This window comes from Microtus ochrogaster, chromosome 7, assembly GCF_000317375.1.
Source record: "Microtus ochrogaster isolate Prairie Vole_2 chromosome 7, MicOch1.0, whole genome shotgun sequence".
Lineage (NCBI taxonomy): Eukaryota > Metazoa > Chordata > Mammalia > Rodentia > Cricetidae > Microtus > Microtus ochrogaster.
In genome coordinates, this window is record NC_022014.1 from 36910816 (window position 1) to 36931041 (window position 20226).

Sequence of the window (20226 nt, forward strand, 5' to 3'; positions counted from 1 at the left end):
AAAACCTTGATCTGGATGTTGTGAGCTATGAGCAGGCCAGTCAAACACTTTCTTTTCATGTAATTTACGTTTTAGTATGGGAGTCAGACAAGCAAGCTAAGACAACCAAATAGGTAATTCAGGTGGTAACAAATGCCAGGAAGAAGGCAGTGAGGGCATACGAATGGGGTAGCATAGTCTAATTTAGCTTTTAAACTAAGGGATGTCTAGGAATTGAGAGATCCCAATAAGCCATCAGATGAAGGTTGGAGTGGAGCCCACCCCTCTGTGTAGAGAGAGCAACGGGTTCCAAGTCCTGTGGCATGTAGGAGGTATTGGTACCTATGGGGAACATGGGCTGTGGGGCCGGAGCACTAAGAAGATGGCCTGTGACGCAGGAGAGCCAGATTGCATAGGCCATGGGTGGTCATGGGTGAGATCGGGTAGGCAACAAACAGATATGATATAATATTTACTTTAGTTCATAATTAGAATAACTTTGACTTTTGTCAACTTATAAGTCATCTCTAATAGTAAGGATGTTGGGTCTATTCTGTTGCCTTCTCAGCTTTTCCCCTTTCTCTTCTCTAGGCGGCTGGGGGTGGAGATGGGCAAAGTGCAGGTTTACCAGGAACCTAACAGAGGTGAGCTTCCTTGGACGTATATATTGTGGATCTTACAGGATGTGGTGTAATGGGTCATCAAGTTATCCTTGACTGCCAGACAGTTAGATCCAGTTATCTAGTCAGTTCTGATAACAGGAAGTCAGGCAGGCAAGGTGGAGGATCTGGTTTTTAATCTTTACTAATACTATATAGAAATATCCCTGGTGCAAGTAACATGTAGGATTGAGTGCTGGTTCTTAGATGTCATTCAATAAATACTGCAGAAGTATGTAACCAGCTAGTCAGCTGGATGGAAATGTTAGTTAGCTGTTGGTAGAGGTTATTTTCCCTTCAGTAACGTGATTAAGTACTGCGTGCCTATACTTTTAGTTTGTAGGTATGTGGGCATGTGCACAATTACATGTACACCCATGCTCATATGTGCTGCATTATTAAACCCAGGACCTCGTGCATCCTACCTACTGGTTATTTAGTTTGTGTAAAGCAAAGAGTTAATACCTTAAAGTGTTTCTAGAAAATAGTTGCAAGAAATGTTATTTAATCTTTTTTTTTTAAGGCTTATTTCTTTATTATGTGTATAGTATTCTGCCTGCATATATGCTGGCGGGCCAGAAGAGGGCATCAGATCTCACTGTAGATGGTTGTGAGCCACCATGTGGTTGCTGGGAATTGAACTCAGGACCTCTGGAAGAGCAGGCAGTGCTCTTAACCGCTGACCCTTCTCCCAGCCCCCTTGCATTTCTTTAGAATGGTGGGCATTCTTAGTGAAATTCTTCTCTAGCAAGGGTAGTGGTCGACTTATATGGACATGAGAATCTTACTCCTTATCCTTGTCTAGTCATAAATGGGATAATCTCTGTACTTGACATAATCTTCTGACACATAGTAGGTGCTCAGTAAACACTCATTCTCTCTCTGTCCTCACTACAGGATTTTGTCTGGTATTTAAGTCTTAGAAAGCTCTCAACCAGTACTGCTGCTGTCCTCCTCTAAGATGGTGGTTACAGAGCAGAGCATGATTGAAATCTGGGGGGTTCTCATTAGGAAGACTGGATGGGGGAGTGCTGTGGGAGGATGGGGCTATGGAACAAGGCAGGTTGGTTCACTCCCCAGCTTAGGAGTAATGAGATGGGAAAGCCTTAGTTTATTCAGAGAAACTAACTTCTATATTCCTTACTGTTCATAGATTCTGAAAACCTGGGTCAGGGATAGGTATAAAGTCTCACAAGTAGCAGTGTCAGGGTTTAGATCTAGATACCTTGACTCTAAAGCCCATTTGTAGCAGCACACCACAATCTTTTGTAAGCACACTCATTTTTTTTTCTAATGATCTTGCTACTTTTGCACCAATGGACTTACTATGTAGCCCAAGGTGGCCTTGAACTCACCTTATAGCCCAGGTTAGCTTCAAACTTGAGATTCTCTTGCCTTAGTCTCCTGAATGCTGGCATTACAAGTGGGCATCACCACACCCAGTTGTTTTGTTTTGTTTTTTGTTTGTTTGTTTTTTTCTGTTAGTGAAATGGAGCACAGAGTCGTGAGCAAATTATTCTACCACTGAGTTACATCTCCAGTTTGCCAGCATTCTAATGAAAACTTTCCAACAGGAGATAATTGAAAGAACAGTACCATGACTTTCCTTATTGACATCTACCACATGGGTTTGGTGTTTTACTATCTGAATATGTTACTTAATTCTAGATACCTGGTCACATCTCCTACATAAAAGTTCTTGCTCATAAATAGAATACTTTGTCACATTTTAAGACATTAGCTATAATTATGATTTTTGTCGTTGTTGCTATTTTTATGTTTCCTAGCTTCAAGTGATTGGATTTTTCCATGTTTAAAATTTTTTTGTTTTGTTTTGTTTGCTGGTCTTTGTGGCCCAGTCTAGCTTCCAACTCTGTATCCTCCTATCTCAGCTTCTTGAGTGTTGGAATTCTAGGCAAGCACCACTATGCACCGAAGGTTGATGTGGTTCTTGTTGATATAGAGCTGGACCACACATTGCCTTTTTCCTCCAGTGTTGATGTTATAGACCTTCCCCTGTGGAGCGTTCTGTCCTGGATTTGTCCTTTGTTGCTAATAACAGGTGTTTAAGAGCAGGTATATTCCCTGATCCTCTTTTATCCCACAGTATACTATTTATGCCTCAGTTTTCATTTGATGCTGGATGACTGAGTACATCATCACTGCTTTCCTGTGATGGGAGAAGCCTAAATTTGATTCAGAAGTATGACTAATGGCGATATGCTAATGTCAGTGAGTTTTGTTGTTTGGTTTCTGTAGTTTACAAGGTTGGAAATTAATGCAGACTTGGTGTATATCTTAAAAATTTGAACTATATCTTTCCTTCCTTTTCCCTTTAGAAACAAGAGTCCAAATTCAAGAGTCTGTGAGAGGAAAAGATGTATTTATCATCCAGACCATTTCAAAGTAAGTGGTTTCTCACTGCCTGTTGGGTACGCCTATCAGTCTGAAGACCTGACCACACGGGAAGATAGTTTAAAACTGATGTGCTTTTGCTAGTCTTTAGTTTCATTTTATGTGAGGTTCTTGCCTACATGTTTTTTTTTTTTTTTTTGTTTTTCGAGACAGGGTTTCTCTGTGGTTTTGGAGCCTGTCCTGGAACTAGCTCTTGTAGACCAGGCTGGTCTCGAACTCACAGAGATCCGCCTGCCTCTGCCTCCCAAGTGCTGTGATTAAAGGTGTGCGCCACCATCGCCTGGCTCTTGCCTACATGTTTATTTGCATACTATGTATGTGCTAAGTACCTGCAGAGGTCAGAAGAGGGCATCAGATCCCCTGGGACTGGAGTTCAAGATGGTCATGAGCTTCTATGTAGCAGCCTCCAGATCCAGTGGAACTGAGCCTGAGAGCAGTACCACATGCTCCTGGACACCAGGAGAGCCTGCACTCTTCACCACTGAGCCATCTCTGCAGCCCCCTTTTTGCTAGGTTTTCTACCAAAACCACTGACTTTCTTACTCCTCGCCCCCTCAATCCTTTCTTTGTTTTGTTTTCAACTCTTGATATGTTTCCAGGCCAGCCCCAGACTCTTGGTCTCAAGAGATCTCTCTGCCTTAACCTTCCCAGGCAAATATCACTGTGACTGCCCTTCTCTGGATTTGTGTGTTTGAGTGTTTGGTATTGTTTGCTTTGACAGTTGTCAAGAATGGCAAATTGCTGATCCTTCTGCCTCTACTTTGTGAGTTCTGAGACTACAGGCACATGTCCCTGTGCTCAGTTTTATGCACTGCTGAGGATTTAACCCAGGGTGTTGTGCATACTTAGCAAGCACTCTACCGACTGAGCTGTGTCTCCTTTCTGTATTCTTAGATGTATTTTTTATCTTATGTGTATGCATATTTTGTATTCTTAGATGTATTTTTTATCTTATGTGTATGCATATTTTGTGTGTATGTATGTAAATGTACTGCATGTCATCCTGGTTTGTATGGAAATCAAAAGGGTGTTGAATCTCCTAGAATTGGAGTTAGGGACAGTTCTTAGCCCTCTCTCTCTCTCTTTCTCTCTCTCTCTCTCTTTTTTGGTTTTTCGAGACAGGGTTTCTCTGTGGTTTTGGAGCCTGTCCTGGAACTAGCTCTTGTAGACCAGTCTCTCTCTTTTTTTAAGATTTATTTATTTAGGGCCTGGAGAGAGGGCTCAGTAATTAGGAGCACTGTCTACTCTTCCAGAGGTCTTGAGTTCAATTCCCAACAACCATATGGCTCACAACCATCTGTAATGAAGTCTGATGTTCTCTTCTGGCCAGCAGGCATACATGTAGGCAGAACACTGTTTATATAATAAATAAATCTTTTACTAAGATTTATTTATTTATTTAATTTTACTTGTGTGGCTATTTTGCCCACATGTATGATCAAATCTTTCTCTCTCCACGTGTTCTCAGTCTTGACCAGGTTACAGAAAGCCTGTACACCAGGATCTTCTTTATGAGATGCCAAGAGATAGACTAAGGATTGGATAGTGTCACATTCAGTGTCTGCTGCACTGTGTTGGTCGGTTAACTTGCTGATGGATTAATAGCAGTAGTAGGGATTAGACTAAGTTCTTCCTTTTGCTGGGCAAGCATTGTACCATTAAGTTGTACTGCACCCCTTCTTTTAAGTACAGACTAGTTTAAGCTACTAAAAACCTTGGATAGATTTTAAATGAAGGCAATCCTGTCCAATAACTGATGTTTTCCTGTCATCCATTTGCTTATCTGAGTTAGTGGTAGTATTGGCCTCAGGGTGACTGTCTCCTTGTTATGGTTCCCCTGCTTACTATTCCTTACAGAATGCTTTTCTGAAAGTATTTTTAATTCATCTGGGATCAGGTTTGTTTAATAGTAATACAGCCTTCTCATCCAAATGTTGGCATTCTATTATTAACAATATTTGTTGAATAATTTTAATAATTGGGGTTCTCTTACATGTGCAAAATGCTTTTGTGCTTGGAACAGTAGATGATCTAGTGAGGGAAGACACACAGAGAACATGAAAACCAGACAAGGCAATCCCAGCACTCAGAGACTAAAGCGGAAGGATCATTAGTTTCAGAGTAGCAACATGGACAAGGTGTATTTGTCCTGTAGGCCATAGGTTGTATGCATCTGTGGCCCAACACATTTGTAGACCTCAGTATTATGTCACAGTGTCAAAAGGTTGGCGGTCCCTGCCTGCATAGTTAACCTTTCTCTCAAAGAAAGCAAAACAAAAAGTAGAATTTGATAGATATCAGATAGACCATAGAATAAGTGCTTTGTGACATATAGCACAGAATGGGGAGTGCTAAAGCTATTACTCACTGGTAGAGGAGTTGTCTTGCATTTAAGAGCCCCTAAGTTCAATCCTAAAATTGCCAAAGTTTTTTTTTTTTAATGATCGGAGAGAGTTGGGATGATGCTAGTCGGAAGGTAAAGGGACAGACAAGGCAGGCCTCAGTGAAGAGGAGAGTGGGTGTCTAAGAAGGTACATGGAGCAGGTGTCAAGGTGGAGACTGTGAGAGCAGATCTTAGAGGGCCCTGGGAGGCACTGTGCAGCTGTGGGTGGAGGGGGAACCATTTCAGGGCTTTAAAGACAAGCTGCTCTGTTTGGAGTGTAAACTGAGGGCTTCAGGGGGAGCAGCAGCAGGCCACTGTCACCCAGTGGGAGTAGTAGTGGAGCAGTGAAGGCAAAACCATGTGAAGAGAGGCATCTAGTCACCTCTAACTGTCCAGAGTAGCCTGAGGAACAGTGTGGCCAGTGAGGTGGTGGGCACAGGTTTTATAAAGATGTAGGCATTTTCAGGGAAAAGCAGTTCATTTAATATGGGTTAGATTTTCACATTCAGATGGAAACGCCTAGCACCAGTTAGTTAGATTGCTTTCAGAAGGGGATCTTGGGCGAGAGATGGGGCTGTGAGAGTGGCCAGCATTTACAGAACTGAGAGATGAAGGGTGAAAGGAGGAGGAGACAAATTACTGTGGCAAGAGCCATCGTAACCAAGAAAAGAACTACAGGAAGCAGTAGTGTCTTAGTTGGGATTTCTATTACTGTGAAGAGACACCATGACCACAGCAAGTCTTATCAAAGGAAATATTTAATTGGGGTGCCTTACAGTTCAGAGGTTTAGTCCATTTTCATAACTCTGGAAGCATAGTGGCATGCAGGCAGACATGGTGCTGGAAAAGAAGCTGAAAGTTCTACATCTGGATCTACAGGCCACAGGAAGAAACGAAGACCTCAGAGCCCACCCCCAGTGACAGACATACTTCCTCTAACAATGCCAAACCTACTCCACCTAGGCCACATCTCCCAATAGTGCTCGTCCCTATGAGCCTATCGGGCCATTTTCATTCAAATTATCACAAGGAGGCAGAGGTACCTTGTGCATCTAATGTAGGCACAGGCGAACAGCTGCCTTAGAGGCAGCAGAAAGGGAAAGACTGACTAGCCAATGGATTCAGCCAAATGTTGGAGACTCTTGATTGAAGCTGGGGAGCGTTTTGGATGCTAAAGCTTCTGTGGCGTATTTATGGGAGAGAGAGATTGAAGAGTAGGAAAGAGCAACTGTAGACTTCTCTCTTGGGGTGCCCTCCAAAGAGGGGCAGAGGACTGAGATGATGAGGAAGAGGTTCACAGGGACGAGGGGCAGGAGAAGGGGTGAATGATGGTGGCACTGGTCCTCTACAGAGCAGTGAGAAAACAGAGGGCGTCTGCTCAGGAGCTGATGGAGCTCTGAGAGAAAAGGGATTTGTCCTTTTTGTGTCTAATGCTTTGTCTTATTATAGTTGTAAGTAACATACTAAGTGTCTGACACTGTCCATGGCTTTCAGGGATGTGAACACCACTATCATGGAGCTCTTGATCATGGTGTATGCATGTAAGACCTCATGTGCCAAGAGCATCATCGGCGTGATCCCCTACTTTCCTTATAGCAAGCAGTGCAAGATGAGAAAAAGGGGCTCCATTGTTTCAAAATTGCTGGCTTCCATGATGTGCAAAGCTGGTAAGAATGGCAGATTGACTTTGTTTGTTTGTTTTTTGAGACCATCTCTTTATGTCTGGCTGTCTTGGGACTTACCATGTAGACCAGGTTGGCCTCAAACTCAGAAATTTGCCTGTCTCTACCTCCAGAGGAGGAAACTAAAGATGTGTACCACCATGGCGGATTTGCCTTTTACCTTAGGAATTTCAAAGCATTATTTTGACTAGAGTTCTGGACAGAGAGCAAACAGTAGAACAGCTTTTAAAGACATTTAAAGACAGATAGCTTATACAGTGGGCCCCCTTCCCAGGAGAGGTGTGCTGGCCTGCAGTACTGCATGGTTACATTCACATCCCAGCTGGGTGGCAATCACATCACCAGTACCCTGTCCTGGGGGAGGAGAAGACCATCACAAGACTGGTCACATCGCTGGTGACCTGAGGTTTAAACTTATCAATTGTTTCTTTTTGGAACTTGTCATTAAGTGTTTTGGGACCATGGGTATCTGAAATCATGAAAAACATACCACAGTAAACTGGGGTCTGGTTTCATTAGAAAACTGCAGAGAATTCTGCTTCCAACACCCTAAGACACAGAAGTAATGAGAAGAACTTCTGTTTCATTTGTTTCCTGAATTACTTGTTTAACATTTGTGTTGACAGTTTCAGTCATATTCAAGTTTTGAAAGAGAAAAAGTCCTCTCTGCACCCCCTGGTAGTCCAGTTTGTAATTTTGTGAGAAACCGTCACTTTTGAACCTTATTGCTAGACTCTAGTACAGGAACCATTTTCTGTTAAACATTCTCAGTTTGTAACAGCCTAAATATTTTTGAAAAACACTTTTGTGTTTTCTAAATTAGTGTACAGATTATTAGTTTTCATCTTTTTTTATTTTTGCTCCATGGTGTTAGGATCATCATTCATTTTAAAGATGTGTGTGTGTGTGTGCGTGCACGAGTGTGTGCAAGTGCATGGGCATGTGTGCATGGGTGTGTGTGCATGGGCGTGTGTGCATGGGCGTGTGTGCATGGGCGTGTGTGCATGGGCGTGTGTGCATGGGTGTGTGTGCATGCTCTCGCCAGAGGGCAGCTGTGGCTCTTGTTCCTCAGGTGAAATTTACCTTCTGAGACAGGATATCTCATTGTCTTGGAGCTCCTCAAGTAGGCTGTGCTATTTTACCCCCCCTTCCTGTTTCTCAGTACCTTTCTTTTCTTTCTAGTTTCATAATCCATACCATACACTAACATATATATATTCATACATATAACATTAAAAGGTAGGATCCACATATGAGAGGACATGCATATTTGTCTTTCTGAGCCTGGATTACTTTGTTTAATATGATCTTCCATTTTTCTACAAATTTAATTTTTTTTTACAGTTGAATAAATTTCCATTGTTTATATGTACCACAATTTTATTATCTAGTCATCTTTTGTACTTCTAGGCCGGTGACCGATTCTATTTTCTCATGGTTGTGAATAGAGCAGCACTATATATGGGTTTTTTGGTTGGGTTTGTTGTTGTTGTTATTGTTTTTTGTTTTGTTTTTGTTTGTTTGTTTGTTTGTTTTTGTAGCTTTGGAGCCTGTAGCTCTTGTAGACCAGGCTGGCCTCAAACTCACAGAGATACACCTGCTTCTTCCTCCTGAGTGCTGGGATTTTAGGCTTGCGCCACCACTGTCTGGCACCGCATTATATATGAATATGCAAGTGTTTGTGTGGCAGAGCATATCTGCAAAAGAGTGGTTTAACTGCGATATGTGGTAGCCTTTTGTTTTTTAATATTTCTCTGTGTTTTGACTACACTATGTCTGTGTGCTACATGTCTGCAGTGCCCTCGAGGTAAGAAGAGGACATTGGATCCTCTGGAACTGGAGTTGCAGGCCTTTGTCAGCTGCTGTATGGGTGCTGGGAACGAAACCAACTCTTTTGGAAGAGCAGCCAGTGCCCTTAACACCTAAGTCATCTCTGCAGCCCCTGGTAGTTCTATGTGTGATTTTGTGAGAACTCTCCACGTTGATTTTCGTGGCGACTGCATCAGTTTGTACTCCCAGTAGCAGTGAATAGTGTTTCTATTCCACAGCTTTGACAGCAATTATTGTTACTCGTTTTCCATTCCGTTCTGACTAGGGTGAGATTGAATCTCAAAGTTAACTTTTTTTATGATAGGAGGATTTTTTTGTTTGGTTGGTTTTTTTGAGACATGGTCTCAAGGGATTTAAGGTGTGCCTCACCACACCTAGTTGAAAGTAGTTATTTATGTTTCCCTGATCGCTCAAGGTGTCAAACACTAAAATATTTGTTGTCCATATTATGACTTCTTTTGAGAACTGTCCATTCGGTCGGTTCATTAGCCTGCTGTTTGATTGGCAGTTTGGGGGTTTGTGTTTTGGGGATTTTTGGTATTTATTTTGTGCATTTCTTTATATTCTAGATAACACCTCCCCTGATATGTCTGATATGTAGCTGGCAAAGATTTTCTCCTATCCTGTGGGTTGTCTATTCATTCCACAGCCTAAGTATTTCTATGTGTTTGTAGATTCTTACATAACTCTCACTGTATGTGTCAGCCTTCTGTGCTTGTGAGAGTATATGATGATAGGAGGTACAGATCACAGAAATTTGTGCAAACAAAGGAATGAACCTTCCCCAGGTCGCTGCTTCTTACACTTATTATGGAATATATTTTCCAAGTAGCTTTGCAAAGAAGGCAAATCAAAACACGGCTTTAAAAAAATGTGAATTCCAGAACCCTCAGCCATGTTAGTTAATGACATCACTGCCGTGACAGCCCTGACAAGAGCAACTTAAGAAGGAAGGTCTATCTGACTCCCAGGCTGAGACGCAGCCTTCTCAGCACAGAAGGTAAAATAGCAGGACCTTGATGCAGCGCCTCACACTTCGTTTGCAGTCAGGAAGGAAAGCAGTGAGTGCTGGACTCCTTATGCTGCTGCAGACACCAGCCCAGGGAGTGGTGTCGCCTCTGTGTAATCAAAATAACCCTCACAAGCATGCCAAAGGCTTATCTCCTAGGTGATTGCAAATCCTATCAGGTTGACAGTATTAGCCACTGGACCCTACAAAATGCTGACACGGTGAGGGCGAGAGCACCTGGTCTTGGTATTACTATCGGGTTTTGTCATCCCCGCTAAGGAAACTTCTGGGAGATGCCATCTGCTGCGACAGCACTTTCATAAGCACTTCTTTGTTATGATTCCAGGCTTAGCACGTGTGCTGCCAGAGCGAGCACCGCTTCTTTGATATGTCTAAGGGCTTATTCTTATTTTTGCGTATGTGTGTGCATATATGTACATATGTGTAGGCTTCTAGAGGCCAAAAGAGGACCTCAGCCTCTGGAACTGGAGTTATAGCTGGTTGTGAGTCTCCTGGTGTGTGCTGGGGACCAAACCTACATCCTCTGTAAGAGTTACTTGCTGAGCCATCTCTCCAGCCACTACCTCTGTACTTGAAATGGAAGTGAAAATTATGCATCTCATATTACTAAAACTAGGAAGAGTAGAGGTGCCAGGTTTTCGAGTGTTTGCCCAATTATTGTTGTAGAATTGTGGTACTGCTGACGTGTTTAACCTGTTTACGTTTGAAGGTCTAACTCATCTCATCACTATGGATTTACACCAGAAGGAAATCCAGGGCTTCTTCAATATTCCAGTGGATAACTTAAGAGCCTCCCCCTTCCTGTTACAGTATATTCAAGAGGAGGTAAGCTAGATCTAATTTTTATGGTAATATTCTGGGATGGTACAATTCTATTTCTTCGGGTTTTCTCTAAAAGATCAAAACTTTATGTATTTGATTTAAAGAGCTATTATACTTCGTATGTGCACATCTCTAAAATTTCATGTCTGTATTTTTTTCCACTTAACTCCCCTCCCCCCAATTTTTATATGTATGGCTATTTTGCTTGTATGTATGTCTGTCCATCATGTATATGCCTAGTGCCCACCAAGGCCAGAAGAGGGCATCAGATCCCCTAGAGATGGAGTTACAGATGGTCTGAGCCACTATGTGGTGCTGGGAATTAACCCCAAGTCCTAGAAGAACAACCAGTGCTCTTCACTGCTGAACTTTCTTTTTTTTTTTTTTTTTTTTTTTTTTGTCCTGAGACAAGATTTCTCTGTGTAACAGTCCTAGTTCTTGTAGACCAGGCTGGCCTTAAACTCAGTGATCTGCTTGCCTCTGCCTCCTAAGTGCTGGGATTAAAGGCGTGCGCCACCACCACCTGGCTTGCTGAGGTGTTTACCTCACCCTCCTTATACTTATTGACTTGTGAGTTCCACATAGCTTACTTTTTCATCCTGTTTTCATATTTTGCACATTTTGCTTGCCTTTCCCCCGTCCTGTGTCTCATTTCATCAGTTCCCTTTTGTTGTTAATTTCTGAAGGAAAACTCTGTCTCTTTAAAATAGTATCTGTTCTTGACCTGACCCTTTGTTGGATCACACAGGGGCAGATTCTATCCCATGATCTTGCCCAAATGCTTTCAGAATATGTTTAATCTTATAAATATATGTAATCTGCTAATTCAGAAGCCTTTTACATTTTTGGTTTATGGTACTCTGGTGTTTTGCTTTTAGGAGCTGTTGTTAGCACATACAATGTTTCTCTGTAGTGGTGTTTCTCTGTAGCAACTCTTCCAGAGAGCTTCATTCTTGGTGTTGCATTTGTAGGCAACACTTTGGATAATTCTGAAGTATGTTTTCTGGTTGATGGTCCAGGACTTTGTCCTGAGCTTGTTTTAGAGTTCTTTTGTTTTGCCATTGGTTTTGTTTGGTTGGCTCTTCTATCTCTCTGGCAGGGTTTGATGTTGTTGGATGATAAAGGCATAGTATCAGTGACTTCCTTGTTTGCTGTGATAAGATCTGACAGAGCAGCTGTTCACTCACAGAGTTAGAGCACAGTCCCGTGGTGGGGAGTCACTGCAGCAGGACCCTGGGGCACTGTCTGTCACAGCATCCCTTCAGGAAGCAGAGCTTGCTTTCTCCTATTGAGTCCAGGTCCTAGTCCATCTGTGCCACCCATATTCAGGGTGACTCTTCCCTCCATAGTCAAACCTTCCTGAAAACACACTTGTAGACATTCTGAAAGGTTTACAGTGGAGATTAGCCATCACACCCATTCATAGTGAAATGAATTAGAAGTGTGTTCTTTAAAGTTCTTTAGAGTTATATGTAAGACCACCAATAAGCTAAAAAATAGTGTAGATTATTCACTAATTCAGTTTGTTTTGCTTACTGATTTATTTTGAGATCGGCTTCTGTTCTGTTACCAGGCTGATCTTGAACTCTGGGGGTCAGGTAATCCTCCTGTTTCAACCTCCTGAGTGTTCACATTGTACCTGGCCGTAACTTCCTATTTTTGTGAGGCCAGGTTGGAGTTCCTGCACTTGTTGGTCTAACTCTTGCCTGCAGCATCCTGGGGAGTCGGCTCTCTCCTCCCAGATTTGCTCATTAGCGTGTTTCTACTGAGCTCCTTATTTGGACTAAGAGCTTCTTCCTCCTAGGCTTTTTTCTTGGTTCTTTCTCATCAAACCTTGATATTGATTTATAAGATTTCCTGTTTTACCTTCTCCTGTTTTTATTAGAGTCCTTTGGTTTCACTAATGGCTTTGTTGGCTGTTTTACTGTCTCTTGACAGGGTGTGGTATTATGAGGCAGTGAAGTGCACGGGATGGTTCAGAAAGACTTCTGACTGGAACAGAACACCTAAATGGATATCTTTTTCTGCCTTCTTGCCTGAGAACAGTGGATGGGTGTGTCTTTCCTCTAATGCAAGTCCAGCCAACATTTTTGTTCACTTACTGTATACTTGCTATCTAGCAGGGCTTTGGATGGTAAAGCCACCTTTGTTAAAATTTAGTGTTGGGGTAGAGAGAGGGCTTAGCTGTTAATGAACTGGATGCTCTACTAGAGAACCAGTTTGCAACATCCACAAGGTGAATCACAACAGTACCTCCGGTTTGAGGAATCTGGTTCTTTTCTGGCCTCTGCAGTACTGGGCATAAAACCATGGTACATAGACAAACATATAGGAAAAAACAACTGCCATGTTATTGTGAGGAAACAGCAATGGGAATGGTCTTCAGTGGAACAATGGCACTTGATGAGTTGGTTATGTTTTAAGACTATAGTTTGAAAATACTGCCAAGATGAAGTCAGAAACAGCACATTGCTGTTCAGCTTAAAAATGGTTCCGCTCTGTGTATACAGACACAATGACATCTTCCCTAATCAGCATTAGCATTAAGTACTTAGTTTTTCAACAGTGATAAGGTTCCCAAAGTTGCTGATTATTTGTTTGCTTTTTTGGTTTATTTGTTTGTTTTTTTGAGACAATCTCGTGTAACATAGACTGGCATCAAACTACATAGCCAAGAGTGAATGGGCTTGAACTCCTGATCTCCTGCCTCTACTTCCTGAGTGCTTGGCTTATGGTTATGTACCACCTCACTTTGCTCTAGTTAGCTTTGTTTTTCTTGTAAGTCATGTGTTGGTTGGTTGATTGGTTTGTTTGTTTGGAGACAAATCTTACTATGTAGACCAGGCTATTTTCAACGCACAGAGGTCTTTCTGCCTCTGCCCACTGAACACTAGGATTAAAGGTGCCGCCACACTTGTCTGTTGCTCGCATTGTTTGTTTGGAGGGACTTTTATCGGTTTTTTTTTTTTTTTGGTTTTTCGAGACAGGGTTTCTCTGTGGTTTTGGAGCCTGTCCTGGAACTAGCTCTTGTAGACCAGGCTGGTCTTGAACTCACAGAGATCCACCTGCCTCTGCCTCCCAAGTGCTGGGATTAAAGGCATGCGCCACCACCGCCCGGCTTATCGTATTTTTTTTAAGTAGCACTAGGTTGACTGTTCTTTCACAAATGGCTTTCCTTAGCATGGAGTGACTATGACTACATTGTGTTTGTCACCTGTTTAAACCACAGTATTTTGGAATATGACATGAATTTGAATTCAGGTTCAGTGAATGTCATCCTTGTATTGTGAAATTATGTTCAATGTGGGATTCTTGAAAATACTTTATTTATTGAGACAGCTTCACACCATGCAGCTCTTAAAACCCAGCCTCCTGGATAATTGGGATCATAGACCCACACCACTACACCTGTTTTGCTTCTGTTAATTGTTTTTGTTTTGTTGTAGGGCGTGGGTGTGAAGTATGCATTTTTTGCATGTGCACATGTTGATGTGGGTGCACATGTATGTGGAGGCCAGAGGTCAGTGTTCAGTGTCTTCTTGAGTTCACCTTGCTTTGTGAGGGCCTCTCACGGAACATGAAGTTCATTGATTAGCTAGATTAGGCCAGTGTGCTTTAGAGATCTGCCTACTCCCCCACTCCCAGCGCTGGGGTTACAACACAGGCTGCCATACCCAGCTTTTATGAGGGTGCTGGGGAGCCAAGTTTGGCTCTTCACTCTTGTACAGCAGTCAGTTTACTGACTGAGCAAGCTCTGTGAACTTTTGAAGAGCACATTTGTACTATGGTACTGGGTTTTTATATATAGGTAAATTTATATTGAGAACATTTTTATCTTTGTTTCCCAAAGGGAGATTTTACTTTGAACTTTTCTTTTTTGGTGAAACTTCGAAGTGACCAAATGACAGTTTTGAGTCTGCTGGAATGTTCATGCTTGTTGGTTGTTGGAATAGCCTCTTAGCGACAAGGTAGTAATCCCTGGCCTCTTGTCTGCCACAGATTCCGGATTATAGGAACGCAGTCATCGTGGCCAAGTCTCCAGCTTCAGCCAAGAGGTAGGTGGGGCTGCTCGGCCTCTCTTGCCACGTCTTTAGGATGTCTCCATTGAATCCCATTGTCCAGGTCAGGCTGCAGTGGTTCCCCTAGTCCCCCTTATTTTTCTTCCATTGGTTAATTATTATGCTGCCACCTACCTGTTATGTAGATATTTTAGTATCTGCCAGCCATATTTCTTAACCAAAGTCATCCCATCTGAGGAATATTGACCTAGTGCATCTGTCATCAAAGTCCTGCTTGAGGGATTTGGTAAGATGTCTCAGAAGGTAAAGGCATCTGCTGCCAAGCCTGATGCTTAACCTGAGTTCAGTTCCTGGGACCTACAATGGTACAAAGAGAAAACCAATTCCCATTAATTGTTCTCTGACCTCCATACATCCCTAGCCCATTTTAAATAAATAAGTGTTTTGGTTCTTTTTTGTAGGGGGGGGGTTGTTTTGTTTTTCTGAGAGAGATTTCTCTGTGTAACAGCCTTAGCTGTCCTGGACCACACAGAGATCCACCTGCCCCTGCCTCCCAAGTGCCAAGATTAAAGGCGTGCGCCACCATGCCTGGCAATAAATGTAATTTTTAAAAATCTGACTTAACCTACTTTGTTTATTGCCTCATCTTCAAAGAACTCAGTGACTTATTAGCAGACTTGTATCCAGCTGACAGGCCACGTGTTTGTGTTTGCAGAAAAATGACATTTACAAAACGGAAGCACTCTAAGGCAGCTCAGAGTCTATAGCACAAGCCAGGTTTTGCCAAGGATATGATAGCTTGATGATAAACTACAGCAAACTGGTTTTGGTTGAAAGGTTTTCCACATACCAATAACTATGCCTTTCTAGAAAAACACTGCCCCAGAGAGGGAAAGCACAAAATCACGCAGGATTCAAATTCTGTAAAAATTATTTGCCAAGAAGAAAAAGAAAGAAACTAAAATCATTTTCCAGTCAAATGCCTTAGTTCACTGGATTTCTAGAATACATACATACACACATATTCTAATACAGTATAATAAATAATATAGTCCTTTTACTAAAAAGACAAACAAGGTGGTGTGAAGGAACCAGGTACTATCATTAGTATGGAAGGGCGATATATTTTTTTCCATGTAATTTATGGAACATCCACTTGGGATAGGATCTCACTATGTAGACCAGGCTGGCCTCAAACTCACAGAGATTCTTCTGACTCTGCCTCTAAGTGCTAGGACTAAAGACATACTACCACACCCAGCTCTCCACCTATGATTTTTTTTTTTAAGATTCATTTTATTTTAATGTATATGAGTGTTTTGTCTGCATGTGTGTGTGTGTGCCCACCACCACATATATGGCTGATGTCCATGAAGGCCAGAAGAGGCATCAGATTCCGGAACTGTAGTTATAGCTGATTTTGAACTTTAGTGTGTGCTGGCAACTGAAGCTGGATCCTCTGCAAGGGCAGCAAGTGCTCTTTATTGCTGAGTCATCATCTCTCCAGCCCTGCTCCTATGACCTTTAAATCATCTCTAAATAATGTAATTCCTAGTGCAAAGTAATAAATAGGTCTTTTTGCTGAAACTAGGTAAGAAGCAAAGTATATCCATATTCAATACAGAAATAAGTGGTTTTCTGATGCTTTCAGTATCTGGTAAAGTTGAATCCTCCATGCAAACCCCAAGAGTCTGGAAGGACTGGAGTCTTTTCACAGTTCATAGCTTTTATAGTGCATTTACAGTAATGACAAATGCCACCTGTCACTCTTCAAGACGTAGAAAATCACCCTGTGGCCATTAAGAAATGAAGCCATCCTTCTCCTCAGACTGCCCTGAGCAGACACGCTTGTCTGTCTGCTGTTGTGGATTTGCCGTCGCAAGGAAATGACCTATGGCATGCTTTCTTCACCCAGTGCCAGTCCTGGAGGTTCATCTGTGTATGTTGTGTGGTGCTTAGGACGTCTGGGACAGTGACTACAGGTGACATGATGTCAGACAGCTTTTTAATTTATTACTGCTGCTGTTAGTTTGGTGTTGGGAATGGAACTCAGCATCAGCAGGTCAGAAAGTGCTCTGCCATTGAGCCACACCCTAACCCCCAATACCAAATCATAAATATTGGGGTATTCGGTAATTCCTAATTAAAGATTCTCCCTATGTGACTCATCGCTTTTCTCTGAGCTCAGACAGATGTACACGTACAGATCACTTTTTATGTTTAACTGTCTGGCACAAATTCTTCATATTTCCCTTAGAAATATGAATTCACTTCTCGATAGGACCAAGCCAACAGGTGACTTAGCTGTCACAGGACAATTAAGGTGCGTGTATTACAGTGATATCACACTTTCTACTGAAGGAGGCATTATGTCTCTATAAAAATGTACCTTGACAGTGACTGAGCCTGAGTCTAGATGTCCTAGAGTGATTACTAGCCTTGTAGCAGCACTTCTCTCAACTGTGAAGCGGTGCGAAAGCTGTACCAGGGAGGTTCTGTCTCCCCTCCCCTCCCCATCCCGGGGGAACTGTTTCCTAGCCTGGCTCCTGATGCCCTCTAAGTGTTATCCCTGAGACTGAGAAAGTTCCTCCCTCCCTCTTGTTTCCCTCTAGCTATTGTGAGCTTGTGGATAAAGCCTGTTTTTAATTGTTATTGGTGCTGAAAAAGTAAGACTAGAATTGCTGGGTCCTATGTAATTGGGGTCTGGCCCAGTGGGGAGGCAGGGTGTGGTATAATGTGTGGTCAGGGACCTACTGAGTCGGGTGCACAGCAGTGAGTGGAAGATAACATGACTGTGCAAGGCAATTTTTGTTAATTTGACAAACTATAGATACCTGAGGAGAGGGGACCTCAGTTGAGGAATTGCCCCCTTAAATTGGCCTGTGGGTTATTGTGGGGCAGTTTCTTGGTTAGTGAGAGAGTTCAGTTCATTTTAGGTGGTACTACTACTAGGCAGGTAGTCCTGAGTTGTATAAGAAAGTGGACTGAGCAAGCTCTGAGGAGCAGACTAGCAAACAGCGTTCCTCTGAGGTCTCTGCTTGAGTTCCTGTCTTGGCCCTCAGTGTGGACTGTGATCAGGAAGTTGAGTTAGGTCGTAGTCTGTCACCGCAGCAGAAAGCAGACCAGGACAGTGACAGACCATGGGAAAGTGAGCAAATGAAAGCTGAGTGGCTGTGCTGACCCCTGACAGCCGGGGAGACGAGCACTCCCAGGAATAAGGGCAGTCTTTCATGATAAGAAAAGGTTATTCCTTTTTTTTCCTACAGTGTGTTTCCTGGGATGGTTCCCAGTCATCTTGAGTCGTGTGCTTGCGGTTGCTGCTCCTCCTGAAGGAGCATCCTTCCATCAGCCAGGCCTTCTCGCCTGTGGCCTGACAGTACAGTGAGGCAGCCGTGGGGATTTTATATTTTATAGCATCCCAGGCATTTCACATCCATAAAGTAGGAACTGGGGCTCTGCAGCAAGTGCTTTTTCTGTTTCCTTTCCTCTGTGGAGAGGCCTGCTCTCATGGGAAGGTCATCACCCTCAAAAGCAGGAAAGGTCACTTCAGGAGGGTGTGAGCTAAGTAGCAGGTTTCTTTCAAAAAACAGTAACTGTAAGGAGAAGTGGGTGTGTCCTCAGGGATGGGCGGCAGTCTCACCCTCCCTGTCAGCCACCAGCAGAACACACAGGCTGCTAAGCCCAGGTCAGCTAGGGACTCCACCAGGAGATGACAGAATGGACATTCTGAGCTGTAAAGAAGGTCTGAGTTTAAAATTATTAAAGTTGGAGCTGGAGAGATAGATGGCTCAGTTAAAAACACTGGCTGCTCTTCTAGAGGACCTGGTTTTTATTCACAGTGAAAGCTCACTGGCCTCTTTGATCACCAAGCACACCTGTGCACATGCATACTTATAAGCAAAGCACTCACACATGTAAAATTAAATAAATATATATTTAAAAAAAAATACAGGGGCTGGAGAGATGGCTCAGAGGTTAAGAGCATTGCCTGCTCTTCCAAAGGTCCTGAGTTCAATTCCCAGCAACCACATGGTGGCTCACAACCATCTGTAATGGGGTCTGGTGCCCTCTTCTGGCCTGCAGGCATACACACAGACAGAATATTGTATACATAATAAATAAATAAATAAATAAATAAATAAATAAATAAATAAATAAATATTTTTAAAAAATACAGAAGAGGTGGCCAAGAATTATCTCAAATTCCATTCCCAGGGAATCCAACACCCTCTTCTGACCTCCATAGGCACTGCATACATATGACATATCAAAACAATTTTTTGTTAACGATTAAAGTCATACAAACTATATCTTTTTTTTTTTTTTGACAAGGTCTTTCTCTGTAGCTCATATTGGCCTTGAATTTAAAGCATTCCTCCTGCTTTAGTCTCCATGGGATTGCGCCCATGAACCACCACACCCAGTGAAGTCCAGATGTTAATGGTGAATTCTGTAACACATTTATGGGAGAGTGAATGCTAACTTTATAAACATTTCCAGAAAGATGGTCAGTGGTCAGTAGATGCTCTCACCTAATTCTGAGGCTTCATTGCTGACAGCTGATTTAAGTGAACCAAGAGGAAACTTCTAAAACACCATGGTAGCAAACTAAATAACAGTGTTCAAAAGATGAACGCATCATGCCCTTTGAGTTTGTCTCAGGAGCCTGAGGTTGATGTGGCAGCTATTAAAGGTCTGTGAATGTCATGTTAAAAGAACAAAAAAAGAGAAGCCACATAATTATCTCAGACTCAAAGATTTGACAATCTAGCTTAAGCAAACTAAGAATAGAAGAGAACTTTTTCTTCATGTAAAGATCTGTAAAAACCTTAGAGCTGACATTTCAGTGTTGAAAACTGATGCTACCCCCCAGTTCTAGAACAAGACGGAAGTGTCTGTTCTTTCATTTGTATTCAGATGGTGCTGAGGTTCTGGGTTGTGCAGGTAAACAGTCAAAATGTGTGTGGACGCAGCAATGACTTCTTCACTCACATAGGAAACCTGATGGACTTTGGAAAATGATATCAGGACTAACAGTCACATTAGTAAATTTGTAAAAGGTCCATATATATGCTGGGCGCACGCCTTTAATCTCAGAACTTGGGAAGCAGAGGCAGGAGGATCGCTTTGAATTTCAGGACAGCCTGCTCTGCATAGTGAGACTCTGTCCAAACCCAGCAGCCATGTCAAGTAACTCACAACCGGGTACAGAGGATAGTTCCAGGGATCCAAAACCCTCTTCTAACCTCCACAGGCAACTGCACTCATGTGCAATATCCATAACAGACACATCTGTACATATAATTAAAAGTAAAATAGGCAGTGGTGGCACGCACACCTTTAATCCCGGCACTTGGGAGACAGAGGCAGGTAGATCTCTAAGTTTAAGGCTACCCTAGTTACAGAG

General features: G+C 42.5%; 1 protein-coding gene across 5 annotated transcripts in view; it reads left to right on the forward strand.

Annotated features, from left to right (window-relative positions):
- The window catches only part of Prpsap2 (phosphoribosyl pyrophosphate synthetase associated protein 2), a 38685-nt gene that overhangs the window by 6490 nt on the left and 11969 nt on the right, over positions 1–20226 (forward strand). For 4 of the 5 annotated variants that reach the window (XM_026780323.1, XM_013347367.2, XM_005349896.2 and 1 more), the window contains 5 exons: positions 571–623; positions 2978–3044; positions 6931–7103; positions 10688–10803; positions 14800–14855. In XM_026780323.1, coding sequence (XP_026636124.1) covers positions 571–623; positions 2978–3044; positions 6931–7103; positions 10688–10803; positions 14800–14855 — 465 coding nt within the window. The remainder of the gene's footprint in view (positions 1–570; positions 624–2977; positions 3045–6930; positions 7104–10687; positions 10804–14799; positions 14856–20226) is intronic. The other variant, XM_026780325.1, reaches the window with a different exon arrangement.